The following is a 17,540-nucleotide window of genomic DNA, read 5'->3' as shown; positions in this document are numbered from 1 at the left end:
TGTTCTTACCTTGAGCATCACCACCTGGCTCCAGTGCAGATCCCTCAGCCTACTGGCACGGACTTTCTAGCTTCCTCCACTGATCTTTGGGCCTTTCCAGTGCAAGTCCTGGATACAGACTTGCATGAGACGTTGTCATGGGCTCTAGGCCCCCAGAGGGACTTGTGGAGGACATTGTCGTGGGCTCTAGGTCTTGAGCTGGACTCGTGGAGGACATTCCTGTGGGATCCAGGCCCTCAGCTGGATTCTTTGCATCTCTAGTGTATGGACAGATCTCTCGCACTCTTCTGCATTTGATTCTTTAGGTGAATAGTATAAAATAATTCTATGAATTATGTGTCCCATGTTAAATTTATTCCCTTGTAAAGCCTGACTACAACATGTATCATGCACAAAAGCCAGAAGCATGCAAATATATGCTCCCATGCATACACATGATGTGTATGTGTTGGTTTTTGTCCACAGTTCTTGGCTCATAACTCCCTCTCCAAACCAGGACACAAAATCTAGAATTTCTCTTCCCTTGGTTGAGTCACAGAACCTAAAGCTATACCTTAGTGTTCCTCTGTGTTTCTGCCAGGATTTGGCCATGAAGACATTCTCTGACCCATCTTGTGTAACTGCGGAGCCTAAACCTCCATTTAAGAAACAGTGCTGCCCCACGTCAGGACCAGACTGAATGGACAGGCCTTGTTGGACCTCCCCGCCACTGTTCATGCCAGAGCGTGAACCTTTCCTCTGGGTCACATCTCTGTGCGGCAGTCCATGCTTCTGTCCTCACTCAGCAGCAGCCCGCACAAAACACTCTTCCAGAGAGCTGGGCACTGGGAGGCTCCCAGAGGCTGGTGTGACCAGGAAAGTGTGGCAGTGCTGGGTCCAACTCTCACACCTCATCGTATATCTCTCTTCATCTCTATACTTTATAATAAACCAGAAAATGTTTTCCTACATGTAGTGAGCCCTTTTTGGTCCTTATCTCGTTCCAAGAAGTTTATATTTGTGATCCTAACGATACGTCATTAGAATCCCACCAAGTTAATTCCAATCTACCACTCTTGGAGCAACGTATGGTGAAAAATAAAGACACTAAACATATTCATAATTATGGGGAGCCAAGGGGTCCTGAATCCAGCCATGGTGATGACTATCTAGAACGAAGGCCTCGACCCAGGGCCAAACCCAGGATTTATTCCGTCATGAAGGAGGAGTGGCTTGAGGATGAGTGACTGAGAATGGCAGGAAGTAGGGAGTACTGTGAGCTGGGCTAGGGAGGAGGCCTGCATTTACCTCTGTGATATGCAGAGACGAGTATGCAGAAAAGTAATTTGCATTATACTGTTGAGATAGTAGCTAATGTTTTGGGGTCCGGTGCTTCAGCTGTGATGTGTAATCTTTCAAGCCCCAGGAAGTCATAGCCTCTATCTTGAGGCTTGATCCCAGCCAACAGTGTGGAGCGCTGGCTCTTCATCCTGTCTTGACTCAGCTCTTATTAATGAGCAGCAGGTGTGGATTATCAGGGAAACACATGTGCTGTCTTCAAAGCCTACCACGAGCACCTCGGCTAGACCAATATGCATTGCTTAAGGCCAATTGAAGGGATAGGGGAAAGTCCTACCCAGCTCTGTACCTATTAATACATGGAAATAGGGTCAGGCACAGCCAAAATGGAGACAACTGCTCTTTTTTCAAGGAGAGTCACCCAGTGGTCCTCCACACTAAGGTCTGTAAAGAGATTACATAAATTAATCGAGCCTGAGGAAGGGGTTGCAGAAAACAAGACAAAGCCAGGCGTAGACAACTGGGCTTCTGACCGGCAACTCAAGCGCTTGGGAGTGGGGCCCAGCCCCAGGGAATGATGCTATCTCCAGTGAGAGCGCATCAGAATGGATTAGGGGGCGCTGGGGAGATGGCTCAGTACAATAAGCACTTTCCTGGCAAGTGCAAGGGCCTGAGTTCAATCCCCGGTTCTGCCAAAAAGAAGAATTAGGGGACCTGGGCTGATACCCCCTGCAGAATTAGTTGTGCTTGCTTGCTGTGGGGAAGTAATTCTTTTTTGGAGAGTGAGGAAAATGACCTTGACTGCTAAGCTGTGAGCGCACAATGAGTTTGTCATTCCCTATTTCTGGCGGCTGTCATGGTCGGGCCACTTCTTTTTTATTTTATTATTTAGATTTTTGAGACTGGCTTTCATTAAATAGGTCAGGCTGGCTTTGAACTTGTGATCCTCCTGCCTCAGTGTTCCGAGTGCTGGGATGATGGATCATCACACTGGGTGTTTCCAGGCCACCTTGCTGAAGTGTCTGACCTGGGAACTCCCACACTGCTCTGTCTTAACATTCCTTTCTTCCTGGTTTCTCTCATCCTTTCCCCACTTTTACAGGCTTAGGGCAGGAGGCTCCACGAGAGAGAGCTGGCATGTCACTTCAGCAGATACAGCATGGCCTTTCCTACCGAAGCCCCACACTCAGGACAGGCCCGTACCCTCACCTAGAGCATGGTTTATACGCAGAAAGCTCCCCACCACCCATGGCAGAGAGGCACAGGGCTGGGGCTGGGGGCTGGGGGTGAGGCACTGCCTTCTCAACAGCGTATCTTCTTTCGGAACTCGTCAACAGAAAACAGCAACATCTGTTCCTCAATAATTTATTTTTTTAACATTAACTCTGTGAAGTTACATTAAGGAAAACTGGAAAAAATCCAAAGGTAGGCAGCATTCTATGACAACTAAATGTGCAAATTTCAAATATTCTTTTTAAGTATAAATAATTCTGTTTCTTCACAATTAGATTTAAAATATGGGTTGACACAAAATACTGAAAGAATGACATGGAAACACTGGAGTTTATTTCCTATCTTTGGAAAGACACCAGGAAGATGTAGGGTGGGAGAGGAGACATCTAAATAATCAGGAAAGGCGAGGCAGTTATGGGCTAGAGACTTTTGGATTGAGTCTTAATTTCAGACTCAATTCCCTTTCCTGGATCCCTGAGAAAACAGGACCCTACCACAAAGCACACAGAGAAGAGCGATTCGGAGGCAGACAGAAATGTCCTCAGCTCGTGATGACGGGGCTTGCCCTGTGGCAGAGGCATTGCCAGACATGGGATCCTCCCGGGCACCCCCGTAATACAGCAAATGAAAGCGTTATGGAAGGGCTCCCTTCGCTCCTCTCTGTTCCCGAAACTTGTCCCTGCTCCTTCTCTATCTCCTGTCCCAGGATGGAGCACCAGAGGACAGTTTCTGCCGCGCAGCTGGAGGGCTCAAGATGCTGCGTGAGACTCCCAACCTCACTCTGGAAGCCATCCCTTCTTTCCAGAGTCATGGCAGCAGTGAATCCAAGAGGCCAGCCCTGCCCTCAACCATGGTCAAGCACTTGCTGGACTCCAGAAGGTTCCCTAAGCAAATACATTAGACCATAGGGATAAGGTGGAAGAAACACTTTCTCTTAAATAACTGATGTTTGCAATACAATAAATAAAGTGAATTATACTGATGCTGCTAGGGCATTTCAATATAAAAAAAAATCCCTCATACAGTAGGCCATATTACCCACGTATAATTTGTACACATAATAATTCAGAGAAATTTCTTTAGAAGGAAGACAATGGTAACCCAGAGTTGGGCACTGTCCCTCCAAAAGTGTTCCTATGAAAAAATGCATATAGCAAAGAGCAGCTTGCTGGCTTTTTCCCCTAGAAATGTTCTATTCCTTGCTCAGCACACAGGCAGGCAGCAGGGAAGCCCTGACTCCTGCCCTCTCTGAACAGGTCCTGTTTCCTGAGCTCCCCCGGCTCTCTGGAGACTCCTGAGCCGGCCGCAGGACCCAGCATCTCATCCTGAAGATGCCGAGGGAGGCCGTTAGGACGGCTCGCGGCCCATCTGTCCTTTCCCTTCTCTCACAGAGGTGGCGGCACTTCTGAGCAGGCGCACACCACACCAGCACGCGTCCAAGTCTGGCGGCATCAGCTGCCGCTTGGTAGGAGACAGCAGCTCCGCTGATCCTGACACTGCACCACCAGCCTGGAGCTGCTCTCAGGCTGGCCAGGCCCAACCCGAGCGTCACAGGCACCATGAAGAGCTCATCTTCCCTCCTTTGCTTGAAGACACGCTCCAGGCCACTGTCCCAGGGCTGCTTCTGGTGGCACCCAGGGGTCGGAGTGTAGCACCATGCCGGGCCCTGCTTCCCTTAGCCATACATCTGCTTGAACTGGAAGCACTCGTTACAGTAGCCGTTGCACTTGGAGTTGCCAAAGTGATCGCAGGCTGGAGCTCGGCAGCGCTGTTTGGGGGGCTCTTCCGGAGCAGGGTCTCCCCGGTGGCCCACGCGCTGGCTGAGGTGCTGGCACTCCATGCAGAGTTCCTCGCTGCGGCAGGCCAGGATGTTCTTGCAGGAAGCCCGGGCGCACTTGGGCCTCGAGGTGCCCTGGGTGGTTCGAGGCAGGTCTCTGTGCTGGCTGGATCTCTGTGTGGGGAAGAAAGAGAATGCTGTGAGGCCTCGGGACAGTACAGATCCTACCCTGGGCCTTATGCTGAGCGAGGGAGCAGTGGGCTCCTGGGGGGGAGGCCTCTAAGTGGTGCTGGGGATTCATAACCAGTGCTCTAATAAGATCGCTCCCTCCCCTCCGCACACAACAGGCGACCTCCAGCTATGTGTGCATCCCTGATTCGTCATTAAGCGGGCTTCGGCCTCAGCTCAGCTCAGCTCAGCTCAATGATTAAAGATTACAGAAGAAGCCTGGTTTGTAGATGTCTGGGCTTCCGCTAGAAACCAAAGATGTTTCTGATCAATGCCTGGCTTCCTGGCACTTGAAGAGGTGTTTTTCTATGGCTTATGCCACTGGCTTTTTACAAGTGAGCTCTTAGCTCCACTCAGACCATGCAAATCGACAGCAGGGCTTCCAACCTGGGCAGTCACAACAACGTGGATGCGTGGCCAAGTCCTGCAGTGGACTGTGCTGAGCAACCCTTTGTCATAAGGAAGCTGAGCCTTGGGGCACAAAGCCCACCTGCCACATCCCTACGAGAACAGCCCAACTCAATCCGGGAAGCTCCCGAGGGTGTCTCACCAGCTGCTCTTCGGTCCTCTTGGCCTCCTGAAGCCTCTGACTCTGCGCTTCGATGAAGCACCTCTGACAGTACCCTTCGAACATGGTGCTTCCGAGGGTGCCACACTCCCTGCCCAGGCACGGAACGGCATTCTGGAACCTGGAGCCCGTGGGACTGGCCTTCCCTGGGGCAGCAACAATATCTATAAGAGAGGGGATGCCATTCAGTACCACAGCCGAGCCACACACAGACGGACATCGTCTTACGCATCCAGCAACATGCCAACATGATGACTGGGACAGCCCTGGCTTCACACATCTCTCACTCTGACCCTGCCACATGCATCTATCACAGGGACAGAGCCCACAGCAGATGCGAGCTGCCCACCCTTCTGTCGAGTTCGAAGCTCCTAAGCCACAAATGCTTCCCCAGTGGAGACCTCCCTCTTGCCAGCTACAACTGTTCAGATCAAGTCTATTATTTTATTTATTGCTTATTTCCTGGTTTTCTTGAGACAGGGTCTTGCTGCGTAGCCCAGCCTGGCCTGAGGTTGTGACAGTCATCCTCCCTCCACTCCCAGGTGCTGGGATGTCTGCCGTGCCCACTGGGCAGTTTCGCAATTAGATACCAAAGCTGCAGAAGTCTAGTGTAAATGGAATCCTACAAATGGCAATGGCCTTGTGGAAACAAACTCCCTCTACTGGGGTCTGGGCAATTGGGCAATTTGGGGTCTGGCACACAGACTGCCCATTGGATACTTGCTCCTACACCCATGTGCAGCTGGCAGAGCCACCACAACTGTCCCCAGGTGCCAGCTGTGGAAGAGCGCCGAGGATGCCAACATTTCCACCTGATGGCTGGGACCTTTCCTGAAGCCCAGAACCAGCCCCCTTGGGATAAAGCTCTACCCTGCACTCACGTTTGTTTTCTTTGTACTCAATGAAACACAGAGTGCAGAAGCCTTTGTTTTCCGGAGTCCCGAAATACATGCAGCCAGCTTTCCTGCAATTGCTCGTCCCAGGCCTGTCCCCTGGAGTCCGTTCAGCCTGTGACAGGCAGCCAGCAGCGGGGTCATTTCCAGCTCTGCGACAAGAATGTGGGGACAGGCTCTGCATGAGCTGCGAGGGGTCGGACTTGGATCTCTGGTGACAGGAGGGAAGGACGCCAGAGCCGAGGCTGGAAGAGGACTCTGTCGTAGTCCTTTTGAAGCAAGAGCTGCAGATCCCATTAAATGTCCTGGTGGCATCCTGGAGGCAGGCCCGGCACTTTCCGGGGTCTAGGTGCCGGGTGGCATCTGCAGCCTGGCTGGCACTCACCTGCCGAGCACTGTAGCAGCGCTCACACAATCCATTGTGCTGCACATTCAGCGTGAAGGGGCAGCCAGGGCTCCTGCACTTCATGGCGGTGGTCTCGCTGAACAGGAAGAGGCTGGGGGCTGTTGGCGGGGCTGAGTGAGGGCCACCCGCTGGCTCCTCAGGGCGCCAGCCTGAGGGCTCCAAGGCCTCTCCCCGAGATGCCCCGAGCACCACGCCAGGGAGCCCTTCGGGGCCAGGCTTGGGGTTCGGCTTCAGGAGTTTGCTTTGGCTCTTGGGGCGCCTCGTTGAGCACTCGTGGCATAAAGGCTGGGTATTCACAGACATGAAGAAAGGGCAGTTGGGGGTTTCGCATTTTACATCCATGAGAGAAAGCTGGGGTACAGCGGGCTCTGGAGGGTTCTGGGGATGCGCCCCTCTCCTCCCCTGCTCGTTGTTTTCCTGCCATTTCTTATACTCGTGCTGAACAAGTTCGAAGTAGTCATCTACCAGATTTATTTCTTTGGGTAAGTTAGCTTCATCCAACCTGATAACCAAAATAGGAGAGGATTAGACTGCACAAATTGGCAGGGAACACTCTCTGGCATTAGCTGCTCCAAGCTTTCAAGGACCCGCAGCAAGCCCTGAAAGGCAGGCCTGGGACAGAACAGGGTCCAAGATGTTTTCTAACATGTTCTCCGGGTAAGCACGAGGTCATTTAGTCTAAGACTCTTTAATTCCCAAATCATAGTCTCGCTTATCAATTCTGTGTATCTACAAAAAATCATGGGTAATTCAAAATATAAAAAAGCCCCTTGGGGCTAGAGACTAGTGGTGGTAGAGCACTTTCCTAGCACGTAAGAGACCTTTGGTTCTGTCCCTGGCATCACAAAAAAAAAACAAACAAACAAAAAAAAAAAACCCAAAGAAAAATAACAGATAAATGCATAAAAACATGTCAAGGGGTCTTTGCGAAAAGCTCTCTACTTCTTATCATTCGATTACTCCTTTAGAAAGTAATTCTCACTGTCTAACATCTCAGGGGTCACATTTTCAATAAAATGTTCCTTAGGCTGTGCATGCGGTGCTGGTCCACTTTACAGTGCAACCAACTCCGGCACTTTGTGATCTAGAGTTTGCTGGGGTTTTGTTTTGCTCTTGTTTTTTTGAGACAAAGTCTAGCTATGCAGTTCAGGCAGGCCTTGAACCTGCCCCTATAGCTCACACTGGCCTGCAGTCACTGAGATCCTCCTGCCTCAGTTTCCCAAATGCTGGATTTATAGCAATGCACCACCATGCCTGGCCTGGAGTTTGCTTTAGACTTTTAGAGTTCTGTCTGGTCTCTGGCAAATATTCTCGGCCACAAGTAATGAAGAGGTGGGCCCACGGCATAAGCTGCTCACTATGACTGTGGCCAGCTCATCAATGCCTGGAGGAACAGATGCGTGGTGCCCTCGTTGTGGTCTCACGCAGTCTATGTTCTCAGTTGCAGGCATCTCCTTTACTTAAAACCTGGGTTTGGAGCTTAGGTCCAATGGGGCCTCTGGGGACCTGTTTCCCTTTTTGCTCATGGCTGTTACAAAAGTGCAACCTGCAGCCCAGTGAGTCTGTTCCTACCAAGACGCTGACAGGAAAAGGACTTTTGCTTCTAGTAGCTTTCAACAGCTCTTATTTTTAATATGCACAAGAGCAATTGGCACAAATCTGTAGACACATTTTTAAAACTAGCAATTTTGACTCTCTGCATGCAAAGTCTGGAAAATCGCATTGCTTTCCATTTGAAACCAAAGCTGGCATTGTCTCGAGTGGGCCTCTCTAAAGCCATTTACTCTTGGAGGACACTGGTATTTTGCAGAGCATTTTACCATTGAGCTTGGGTAGGTAGAGCTGCCTCTAGTGAAAGGAAGGGGAGGTACAGAGGACAGGGAGCTCATCAACTGCTTACTTTGCAGCGTTGATCAGATGGGTGGTGCCGTGGTCCCAACCCTGCACTGGGATTTCTATCACCATCAAATAATCCTTTAAGAGCTTGTCCTTCATCTCATTTTCAGGGTCTGTCAAAAAGTGGATTTTTAAATCTTCAAATCTTCCCCGGTCTCTGTTAACAAGGGGCACAGCTCGGATTTCTGAGGGGGGAAAAAACCAGCATGTAAGTAAAACATTACTTTCCCACAGGATGTTGAATACAAAGCTGTAGGTATATGTACAGTGATTAAATTCTGAAAACGCAGGCAGTGCATCTCAAAGAGTAGAAAAGCATCCTCTGCTCACAGTGAAGCCACTTGGGAAAACAAAGTACTCTGGACTCTAATATAAAGCCCATTGTTTCCCAGACACCCACAGAATGTTAACTGGCCAGTTTGCACCAGATTTTACTGGTTAAATGCCCACATTTCAGGGCCTGAGTTCAAGTCCTGATGATGTCACTATTAAGCTATGTGGCAGGAGATGGCTTATTTAACCTCTGCCAGGTTCATCTGCTGCAGCAGTAAAATGAGGCTCCCTATGTGCATGTCCCCAGGGGAGGCATGGAGGATGAATCCAAAGGAAATAATGTACCCTGAGCCCACGGCGCTGAGCATAGGGTCACCAGAACATAAGCCTGGGAGCCGACCTGATGGGCCCTGGCCTGCTTGGGGTGGCATAGCATAGAGGTCTCTTACGCCTTAATCTGTCCCGTACTAATAAGACTGGAGCCAGGGAGTACTTTCTTGTTCTACTCCACGGGTATGACATGTGTCTGCTCCTGAGACTACACCAACACTGCAGGCATATCATGAGCATCAGAACCTTTTGAGAAGATTTTACAGCACTTTAGTTTAGAGATGTTCAACTACTAAATTTAAATGTTTTAGGGGCTGGCCAAATAGCTCAGTGGATTAAAGCACCTACAAGCAGGCACAAGGGCTGGGAGGTTTGATCCCTGGTCCTGCCTTGCTGGTCCTGCCCCCGGGGTGCACTGAAATGGCAATTGAGACTGGGTATGGTGGCACAGGTCTGTAATCCCAGCTCTTGGGAGGATCACTATGAGTCCAATCTAGTAGTGAGACCCTGAACACCCTGTAGACCCTTCCCTCAAATACAAAATAATAATAATTTAAAAAAAATAAATATTTTAAAATCTGAAAAGCTCTAATGCAATCTGTAACCTGTCTTGACCCAAGCATTTGAGTTAAGGCACGCTCAAGCTCTACTAAGCAAATGACATAAGATATATTCCAACCAAATACTTACATAACAGATCCAACATACTTAAATGAGACTATCTTAATAAGGAGCAAAACAGTGAATCTTGATGCCCCAGTCTCTGACAGAACTTAGGAAGGTATACAGGTGCTGTTTTCTTACCAGGCCCGCTGTCCTTCAGGGTCACCAGAGGTACGAAGTGATGGCTGTCGTAGCCAAGGACAATGGGGTATCTGTAGCACTCCTGGGCGGGCCAGTGGAGAGGCAGGTAAATGCCACCCACTTTCAAAGGGGCAAAATTGGAACCTGATTCCAGACTTCTCAGCATTTTGTCTGCTCAAGGAAAGAAAAGGAAAAAGAAGGTTACCCTGTGACTTTCATCAAACGCCACCCAGCATGGTTCCATGCAACTTCAGGAACGAGGGCTTTTCCTAAGAGCCAGAGTACCACAGCTGGGAAGCGCGGGGAGGCAGGGGAATGAATGATCTGAGCGCATCTCACCTGCCACAACAATGATGGGCCTTCTGAGGATGTTGCAGAGGACAAATATGTGGATTTCCTCCAGCGAGCTGTACTGCAGCCCACAGCGGGCTGTCGGGGGTTCCGTGGATGCCATCCTGACGAGGTTGTCCCATTCGTCGTTCCAGTTCTAAGGGGGGAGAGGCCAGAGCGGAGATTGAACGCACCTGTGTTAGAAAGCCTTTCCAACAGCGCTCTGCTGCGTTTACAGAATTCGGCTTACTTTGCCCATTTTCTTAAATTCACCATTCAAATGGCCATCCTTTTCCCCTCATTCTGGTTTTTCTTCCTTTCAAAGCTTCCTTGGGGCAGCATGTGACAGGCAGTCAAAGAGAAAGGCAACAGAAAGGCCCATGGCATGGCCGCGGGCAGGGGGCCTGCTGCTAAAGAGCTCCAGAGCCAGAAGTCTGCTTCCGAGCAGTGTCTGGACACAGAAAGACTTGGGATGGTCCCATGGGAGGTTTCCGGGGTTTTCCATCAAGCATGCTTTGCTTGGCCCAGCCCATGTGACCTAGTCAGTCATCTGCTCCGCTGCAGGCAGGGATGGCTCAGAATACCCTCTACCCACATGGTGCTGTCCACAGATGCTTCCTGCAGGAACAGAACGTACCCGAGTATCGTAGCACAGCCCCGTCTCCACGAATTCCTGAGATTTCAGGGACTCGAGCTGCCAGCGGAACTTGAAGTTGCGTGTGTCTGTTTCCTTGAGAGTGCTGAAGAGGGCTTTCCTGAGGACCAGGTCTGTATCCTGGACACCCCACATGTACTGACAAGTGGCATGCATGAGGCAGTTGCCGTCACCTGAGGACAGAAGGAGCGATAAGGAGCTCTGTGTGGAAGGACCTGGAAGGTTTTCCCAGTTGCGAATGATGGCTGGGGCAGAGTCCAGAACCCACTGATAACATTTCCCCATGCAAGGCCACTGTAAGGAAAACATCACTTTTTCTCATGAGCGTAGGCACCAACAGGGCTGAGGAGCCAGAGGCCCTTGCTTCTAGCGCTGCTCTGCTCCTAACTGGCTCAGTGACCCCAGAGGACACTGATACAAGTCTCTGGGTAGTTTTTCTCTTTGTGAAATGAGGGCTCAGTAGTGAGAGTCTGCAGGCTGCCTCGGGAGCAGTCCTTGGTGCTAAGGCACCAGCACTATTGCTCCAAGCCAGAGCAGCCAGGGCAACGCGCACAAACCAGGAAGCAGGCTCAGCGTACTAGACAGAGACAGTTGGGCTATGACTCAGTGGTACATGACGGGACCGTTCCACTTGAGCTTGGGGACCTGGGATTTTCCTTTCCTGGTTTGTACCTACAGCCTGCCGGCCTGCCCCTGGCCCCATCAGAATGCATCATGGGAACCTGCTTGTGAGCAACTGTCTCATCCTTTGTAGAAGTTAAAAAGCACCCAGCTGCCAAAATTTTAAAATAATTCAGTGGTCAGAGCTGGCATTTTGAGAAAAAGACCAGTCAGTTTTCTTCCATTAACTTACGACTTTCCCAGGCTAAACCTCACAATTTGATAGGGCTTTTTTTCAACCCCCAAATAACAATCAACATTTGGGGGGAGGGTTGACTGTAGTAGAAAAAAATTAGCTTCTTAAATCTCATGTTCAAGTACGAAATAATTTTTATTTTTAAAAACTTAAACTGTTCTCTTACACTATTTTATACTAAGGCAATAAAGCTACTTGAAATGTTATCAAATTTAAATCATCATCAAACTGTAAAAAGCATTTTTAAGCATGCTCATATCCCTATCCACGGTCAGTATGCCTGCAATTTACACACTTAGAAAAGCTGCACTCACACAGATGAACAAAAAGATCGTTCAAGCCTTGTGCCTTGGCAGAAATGTAGCAATGACTGCACGCTGTTGAAATTTCCCCTTTGCAAAATCTAGAGCAAAGATAAGGCTTTTTTTTCGTCTTCTTGCGCTTACTTTCAGTTCTTTATTGAGATGCACCAGCATAAAATTCCCTAAGTAACATCTGGAATTCCCCAGTGCTAAGTTATTTGCCTAGCAATTGAGCAACAGCCATTGTACGTTTTGTTCTGGTGTGTAGACGTTTACACTGTGAGCTGCAGGCTGGACTTTCCAAGTGGGTGTGGTCAGGGTGAGCTGGAATAGGGCTACTCATTGTACAAGTGAAATCGCGGCAGCCAATAGACGATGGAATTTTTCACACAAAGTTTCAATTTTATGCGACCTGCCCCCTTCCTCATTCACCACAGTCTCATATCCTCAAATGCAAACTTGTGAATCACCCCCTCCCCAAAACAGAACACTGACTTTGAAGAAACCTTCCTATGGGGGAAAACATTAAAACAAAAAAGCACTAAAAATTATACCAGAAAAGCTGCTTCTTTTCTCCTTAAATATCTTGTCTTTCTTTTTTCCGAATTTTAAGAAATTTTCTTCCAGGTAGGAAAATCAGGATTTGGGGAATAAAAAAATCCCTATTTCCCAGGAAAAGTTACGAAAATACCCATGTCTTTGTAGCTGGAATCCTTGCTGATTTAAATGACATATGACTGCAAAGCAAATGTCTGTTCTGTATGTTCTTTTCTTAAGGAAACAAAGGGCCTCCCGCCTTAAGGAAATAGTGTGGAATGTGGGTGAATTCTGTTCACGACAATAAAGTTTCCCCATTTCTACCCTATTTCTAATTCTCTCAAACTTGACAGCCTCTTTTTTTGTAACAAAAAATGGGACAGAGTTGAAACCACAGACTGTCAGGTACATAAGCCCCCTAATGATGACGCAACATAATTATCTGCTTCTACGCATCACTTGAGTTAATGCCAAGAACAAGGCAGACAATAGCTCTCTCTCGTTTCCTTTGAACTTTTGTTTCTAAGACTCTAAGCTTCATAAATACAGGTAAGATGTTAAGGGGATGTACAAGAGCCCCTAGAATAAAAACAAACAAAAAAGCTCCACATCCACCAATCATTTTATGTTATTCAAGTCAAAAATAGCCAAAGCTAATGCACCAATTAAGCTATTAAGTTAATGTTCTTATCGTCATTATTGCCAGTGAGGATTTTCTGCTCTTGGAGGTATTATTTTGATCAGGATAGTTTAGTCACTCATGCAAAGACCTAAGATTGCAGCTCTTGCCTAGGTGATATGCATTTAACTGATGTTGTACAATCTACTTATTCTAATATCTACATCCACATAAAAAAGAGCAGAATTTTATATCTGCATGCGCCAGGATGTGCCTGGGTGTTTTGGTCTGTGCGCATCTATATTCTTGCTCAAAAGCAATGATTAAAATATAAAGCAATAAAGCTTGGAACAGCAAACAGCTATTAGTAGGATAGTGGTACAGGACCACAGGCAACGGAAGAGACAATCTCACATCCTTAGCAGCTCCAACCCATAACACGTACCACCCAAGAATTACAAGGACATCACAGTCATTTTCTAGGAATGGCGTGAAACAAGAACAACCTCGGTTTTCAGCACCATGTTTTCCTTTTGAACTTAAACCTTACAAAATAGCTCCATTACTGTGCCATGGAAGGGCATTTTACAGATGATTAAACAGCTGCAAGAATTAGAACCATTAATCACCTAACTGGGGCATGGTATTTAGAAAAACACAAGCCCCAAGCCTCAAAGCCCCGTGCAAAGGAATACACACATTTAGAAAATCCTCTTCCAGTAAAGTCACTGAATAAACTAGCTTCCATCCGCACCCTTCAGAGCTTGTACCCTACAATGGCTCTGGTGAGTGTCACTGAAACTTGATGAATGCGGAGGAGACTGCACCCCAGGAGCCCTCCAGACAATCAGAGCCAGTCTTACCCCAGTCTTACCGTTGGTTTTGAGTGCCACAAGCTTCCTGACTTCCCGACACCAGTTGAGCTTCTTCTGGCTTTCCAGGGAAGCCTGGATGTTTCTGTCAATGAGCGCTCTGTGGATGAGCTCCCGGAACTGGGGGCAAAACTGGCAAGTTCTGAACATCTCCAGGGTGCATCGGTGCATGGTTTTAAAATGATGAATGATCCCATTCGTAGGCTTGAAAATGTCTTCTGGAGTTCTCTCTCGAATCTTCACAGCTTTCCGCATGTTGCTCAAGTACAAAGCCTGAGGAAGGAGTTGTTCGGCCATGGTGTCTGCGATGCCTGGAGAGCAGGGAGAAGAATCACTCCGTTAACCTGCCTTTGATGTATACCTGCGGCAGGAAACCCTGCTGTTTGATCTTGTCATTGCCCTCATCTGTAGGCAAAGGATCTTAGTCACCTCTACTCCCCAGATACTAGCCGGCCCCAGAGATGAACTCACACTGGACTGTTTTAAGTTACATCACTTTTAAAGATCAGTCTAAGCAAGAGAAGGAAGGTGGAGGCTAGGGCTGAGGAGGAGGGGAATAACCCGAGTTTTCAGCAGCATCTGTCAGGGAGTCAAGCCTGTCTGGCAGTGGCAGGTCCCAGGCCACAAAACCACTGAAGCTCCCACAGAAGCTGTCTTCTGAGGCCACCCTGGAATGGCCACTGGGTTTCCAATGCACTGGATGCCAACTAAGGCCACCACAGAATCTGGATGAGCCCCCCACCACCACCACCATTCAATCCTTGTCTTGGGGCAGAGCGTGAATTCCTCTTTTAAACATCCCCTCCCTGTGCTGCTAGGATAGTGAATAATTTGGGAGAGATTCCACAACCTTATGCTATCACTTTGGCTACTGTTTGTTGTTTTCTATTCAGCCCCAAAATAAAGTGTAAAGAGTTTGTTTATGAAGTTTCTTATTTTTAGTTAAAACTGAGTCACCAACAAGCAAGCCTATTTCCAACAAGGTACAGTGTAGCTTTAAGAGTAAATGGGCAACATTTACTCAGAACCTTGAGAGTGAGAAACAGAACAGCAATAGGTCATCGGCTTCCACACTTCCAAGAGCAGATGTGGGAGCTCAATTATTTTGATGCATCTGTCAACCACATTTTAGTACTGCCCTGTAGGTACCAACATCAGGTGCATCTACAGACCATCCTTCAGCCTCAAATTGGCAAACACAATTTCAGCAGGTGGAGGAAATGAAAATCTGGAAACAGGGAAGAAGTTTCAGCCAGGAGGCACTCAGGTCAAATGAAAGCAGACTGTGGTCAAAGAACAGCATCTGTCACCCACTGATGTCCCCTGCGATCTGCCTTTGGTGGCTGCCTCACTATCTGCTCTTATTTTCAGGAACGCACAAAGTGTCCCCCTTAGGAAGTGTCCCAGCAATGGTTAATCCTCGCTCCTGCATCACACCATCTGCTGGAACAATCCACCAGGAAAGATGTCAAGCTACAAGGAGAAGAAATCTAGAACTTTGTAAAGCCATTCCGGTGGGTCTAGCTAGTCTCTCTTAAGTCACTGATAAGGTAGATTAAATTCTTGTGGCCCCTTGAAGGACAAGGCCCTTAAGGATCTGCATGGAGAAGCTTGGTCTCACTGCTGGGAGGGGCTCTGGGTCAGATGGTGATCCCTCCACTGACAGCAATTATTCCTTCCAGGTGGAACCAAGCAAAAGCAAATGAGGTCTAAGGACACAATGGTGAGACAAAAATATCACATGGGTGTGCTTTCTGATGCAGCAGAAGGCCTTGTCCTGACAGCATGGTCCATGCGCCCACCAAGTCACCCATTGAAACCCAATCACTGCTGCATGCTGGGCTGAAAGTCTGGCAGGCTTTTATTCCCCTACTGAAAATCACACAAGCGCCTTGGTCTGCACCTAGCGCATGGAGGTTCAGGTCCCGGGTAGCCCCACAACCATGTGGGGGCGGTGCTTCCCTCAGAGCCTGGGCTTCCAGCACCTGCCCCCTGCGGGTCCCAGAACACTCCACCTGTGGTGGCTACAGGGCTTGTAGCTTTCCAACACCAGCAGCAGAAAGATCCTACACACACTGCCCTGTCCTCTTTCAGCTTTTCTGACTTCTAATTTTCTTTTCCAGACCTAAAGATCTTTCAACAAAGATCTGAAGAGATGAGAGCTGTATACTGCATGCAAGACAGGTGACTATTCCACAGCTAGGTGCAAGCCCATCGCATGCTCTCTTGCTCCTCACAGCCTGGGACGCCAATGACCTCCTTAAAAACAAACCAACCCACAGCCCAAGTTTTCCAGTTCTTTGGACTTCTCCACGTTTGACATTAAAGAATATATTTTTTCTGACATACAACTGTACTGTCTTTACGGAGGAAAAATATAGAGTACTACCTTTAGCATTTCTTTTCCACATTTGTTACCTCACTGCCTTTAAAGATAATTTCCCAATTTTTGTCACTAGGATCAATAAGATTCTACACAACTTAGTCATCGTGGTCTTTCCCCCTTGTTTTATTTTTTTCCACTCTGAGCTGACATTTTTGTCTGCGATGTGGAAATTTATGAATTATTGATCAACAACACTGCAGCCAACTGGTGGGAAGTACCTCTCCCAAAAACTAGACCAAGAACTCCAGGGAATAGCCAAGGCCTGGCTGTTCCACAGTCTGAGATTTGAGGCTGCGGGGCACGGAGCTCACGAATACCAGTGATTGTCCCCCATTAGGAAAAGACAGGCAAAGGGGGCTGAACACAAAGCAGACTGAGAAAGAGCTGAGCTCCCGCTCATTTCACACCACTGCTTTCCTGAGAGCCAGGTAGCAGGATGTGGGACCCGGACAGAGTGCGCGGGGCAAAGACCCCTACTCCAACAATTCTCCTAACTGCTGCAGCTGGGAAGCCCAAGGCCCGGCCCGACCCAGCCCCTGCACAGCGCACCAGGCACACTGACGCCGTCCAGGGCCCCCGGCACCCTGAGGCTAGCTGCCTCCACGACACCCATCCTTGCTGGGCGGGTTCTGCACGATCTGGGAAGAAACCGCCGCGCTTTTGCAAGGTCTACGTGGCTACGAGCATGCAGCGCTCGATTTCAAATCCAAGGCGTGAAAAAGAACCAAAAAGAGCCCACAACCACCCGAGCAGGGCTCGGAGGGAGCGTGTCCTTCGAGCAGCCAGCTGCAGCCCAAGGTCCGGGGCTGTCACCCCGACATCTGCCTCAGCAACCTCAACTCCAGAACTTCAACACCCAGGCTGGGCACGAGCGAGCCACACGCTCCCCCACCCCCACCCGGGACGGCTGTGCAAAACCCACGCCTGCCCCGGCTCACCTCTCTGGGCAGCACGTTCCGCTCGCAGAGTTCGGGTCAGGGCCGACACACGAGGCCGGCGCGGTTCGGGATCCGGGTCGGGATCGGAGTGGGGGCCGGGTCGAGGCTGCACCCCATGGGCGCCCGAGCTCGGGCTGGCTGGCTCGGCCGGCGGCTGGGGGTGTGGATGCGTCCCGGCGGCCGCCGCTCCGCCCCCACAAGCTCCGCGCTCGCTCTCCGAGCTGCGCCGCTGCAGACTGTGCAGTTTCCTTCTCTGCCTCGCAGTTGTAGCCGCAGGTCCCCGGGGATTTCCACTAGGGACTTTCCAGTCACCTGACGGCGCGCCTGGAGCCCAGAGGCCGCCAGGGGGCGCGCGAGGC

General features: G+C 49.3%; 1 protein-coding gene across 1 annotated transcript; it reads right to left on the bottom strand.

Annotated features, from left to right (window-relative positions):
- Positions 1 to 2,627: 2,627 nt before the first annotated feature.
- Positions 2,628 to 17,457, bottom strand: Tnfaip3 (TNF alpha induced protein 3). Its single transcript, XM_004628536.3, has 10 exons — positions 17,182 to 17,457; positions 13,860 to 14,168; positions 10,654 to 10,844; positions 10,026 to 10,173; positions 9,687 to 9,857; positions 8,284 to 8,464; positions 5,966 to 6,885; positions 5,067 to 5,248; positions 3,009 to 4,462; positions 2,628 to 2,897 (listed from the first exon to the last, which is right to left on the bottom strand). Exons 2-9 carry the CDS (start codon positions 14,152 to 14,154, stop codon positions 4,187 to 4,189), a joined length of 2,364 nt encoding a protein of 787 aa, XP_004628593.2. The 5' UTR covers positions 14,155 to 14,168; positions 17,182 to 17,457; the 3' UTR covers positions 2,628 to 2,897; positions 3,009 to 4,186.
- Positions 17,458 to 17,540: the final 83 nt, after the last annotated feature.

This window comes from Octodon degus, unplaced genomic scaffold, assembly GCF_000260255.1.
Source record: "Octodon degus isolate 3935 unplaced genomic scaffold, OctDeg1.0 scaffold00024, whole genome shotgun sequence".
Lineage (NCBI taxonomy): Eukaryota > Metazoa > Chordata > Mammalia > Rodentia > Octodontidae > Octodon > Octodon degus.
The sequence above is the reverse complement of the archived record's forward strand: the minus strand, read 5'-3'. Positions and strand labels throughout refer to the sequence as shown.

Coding starts and splice junctions, on each gene's coding strand:
- Tnfaip3 (XM_004628536.3), bottom strand. CDS start 14,154: ATGGCCGAACAACTCCTTCCTCAGGCTTTGTACTTGAGCAACATGCGG. Junction 9,858..10,025: donor GCCCATCATTGTTGTGGCAG/GTGAGATGCGCT, acceptor TTCCTTGAGCAG/ACAAAATGCTGAGAAGTCTG. Junction 4,463..5,066: donor AGAGGACCGAAGAGCAGCTG/GTGAGACACCCT, acceptor TTCCCCACACAG/AGATCCAGCCAGCACAGAGA.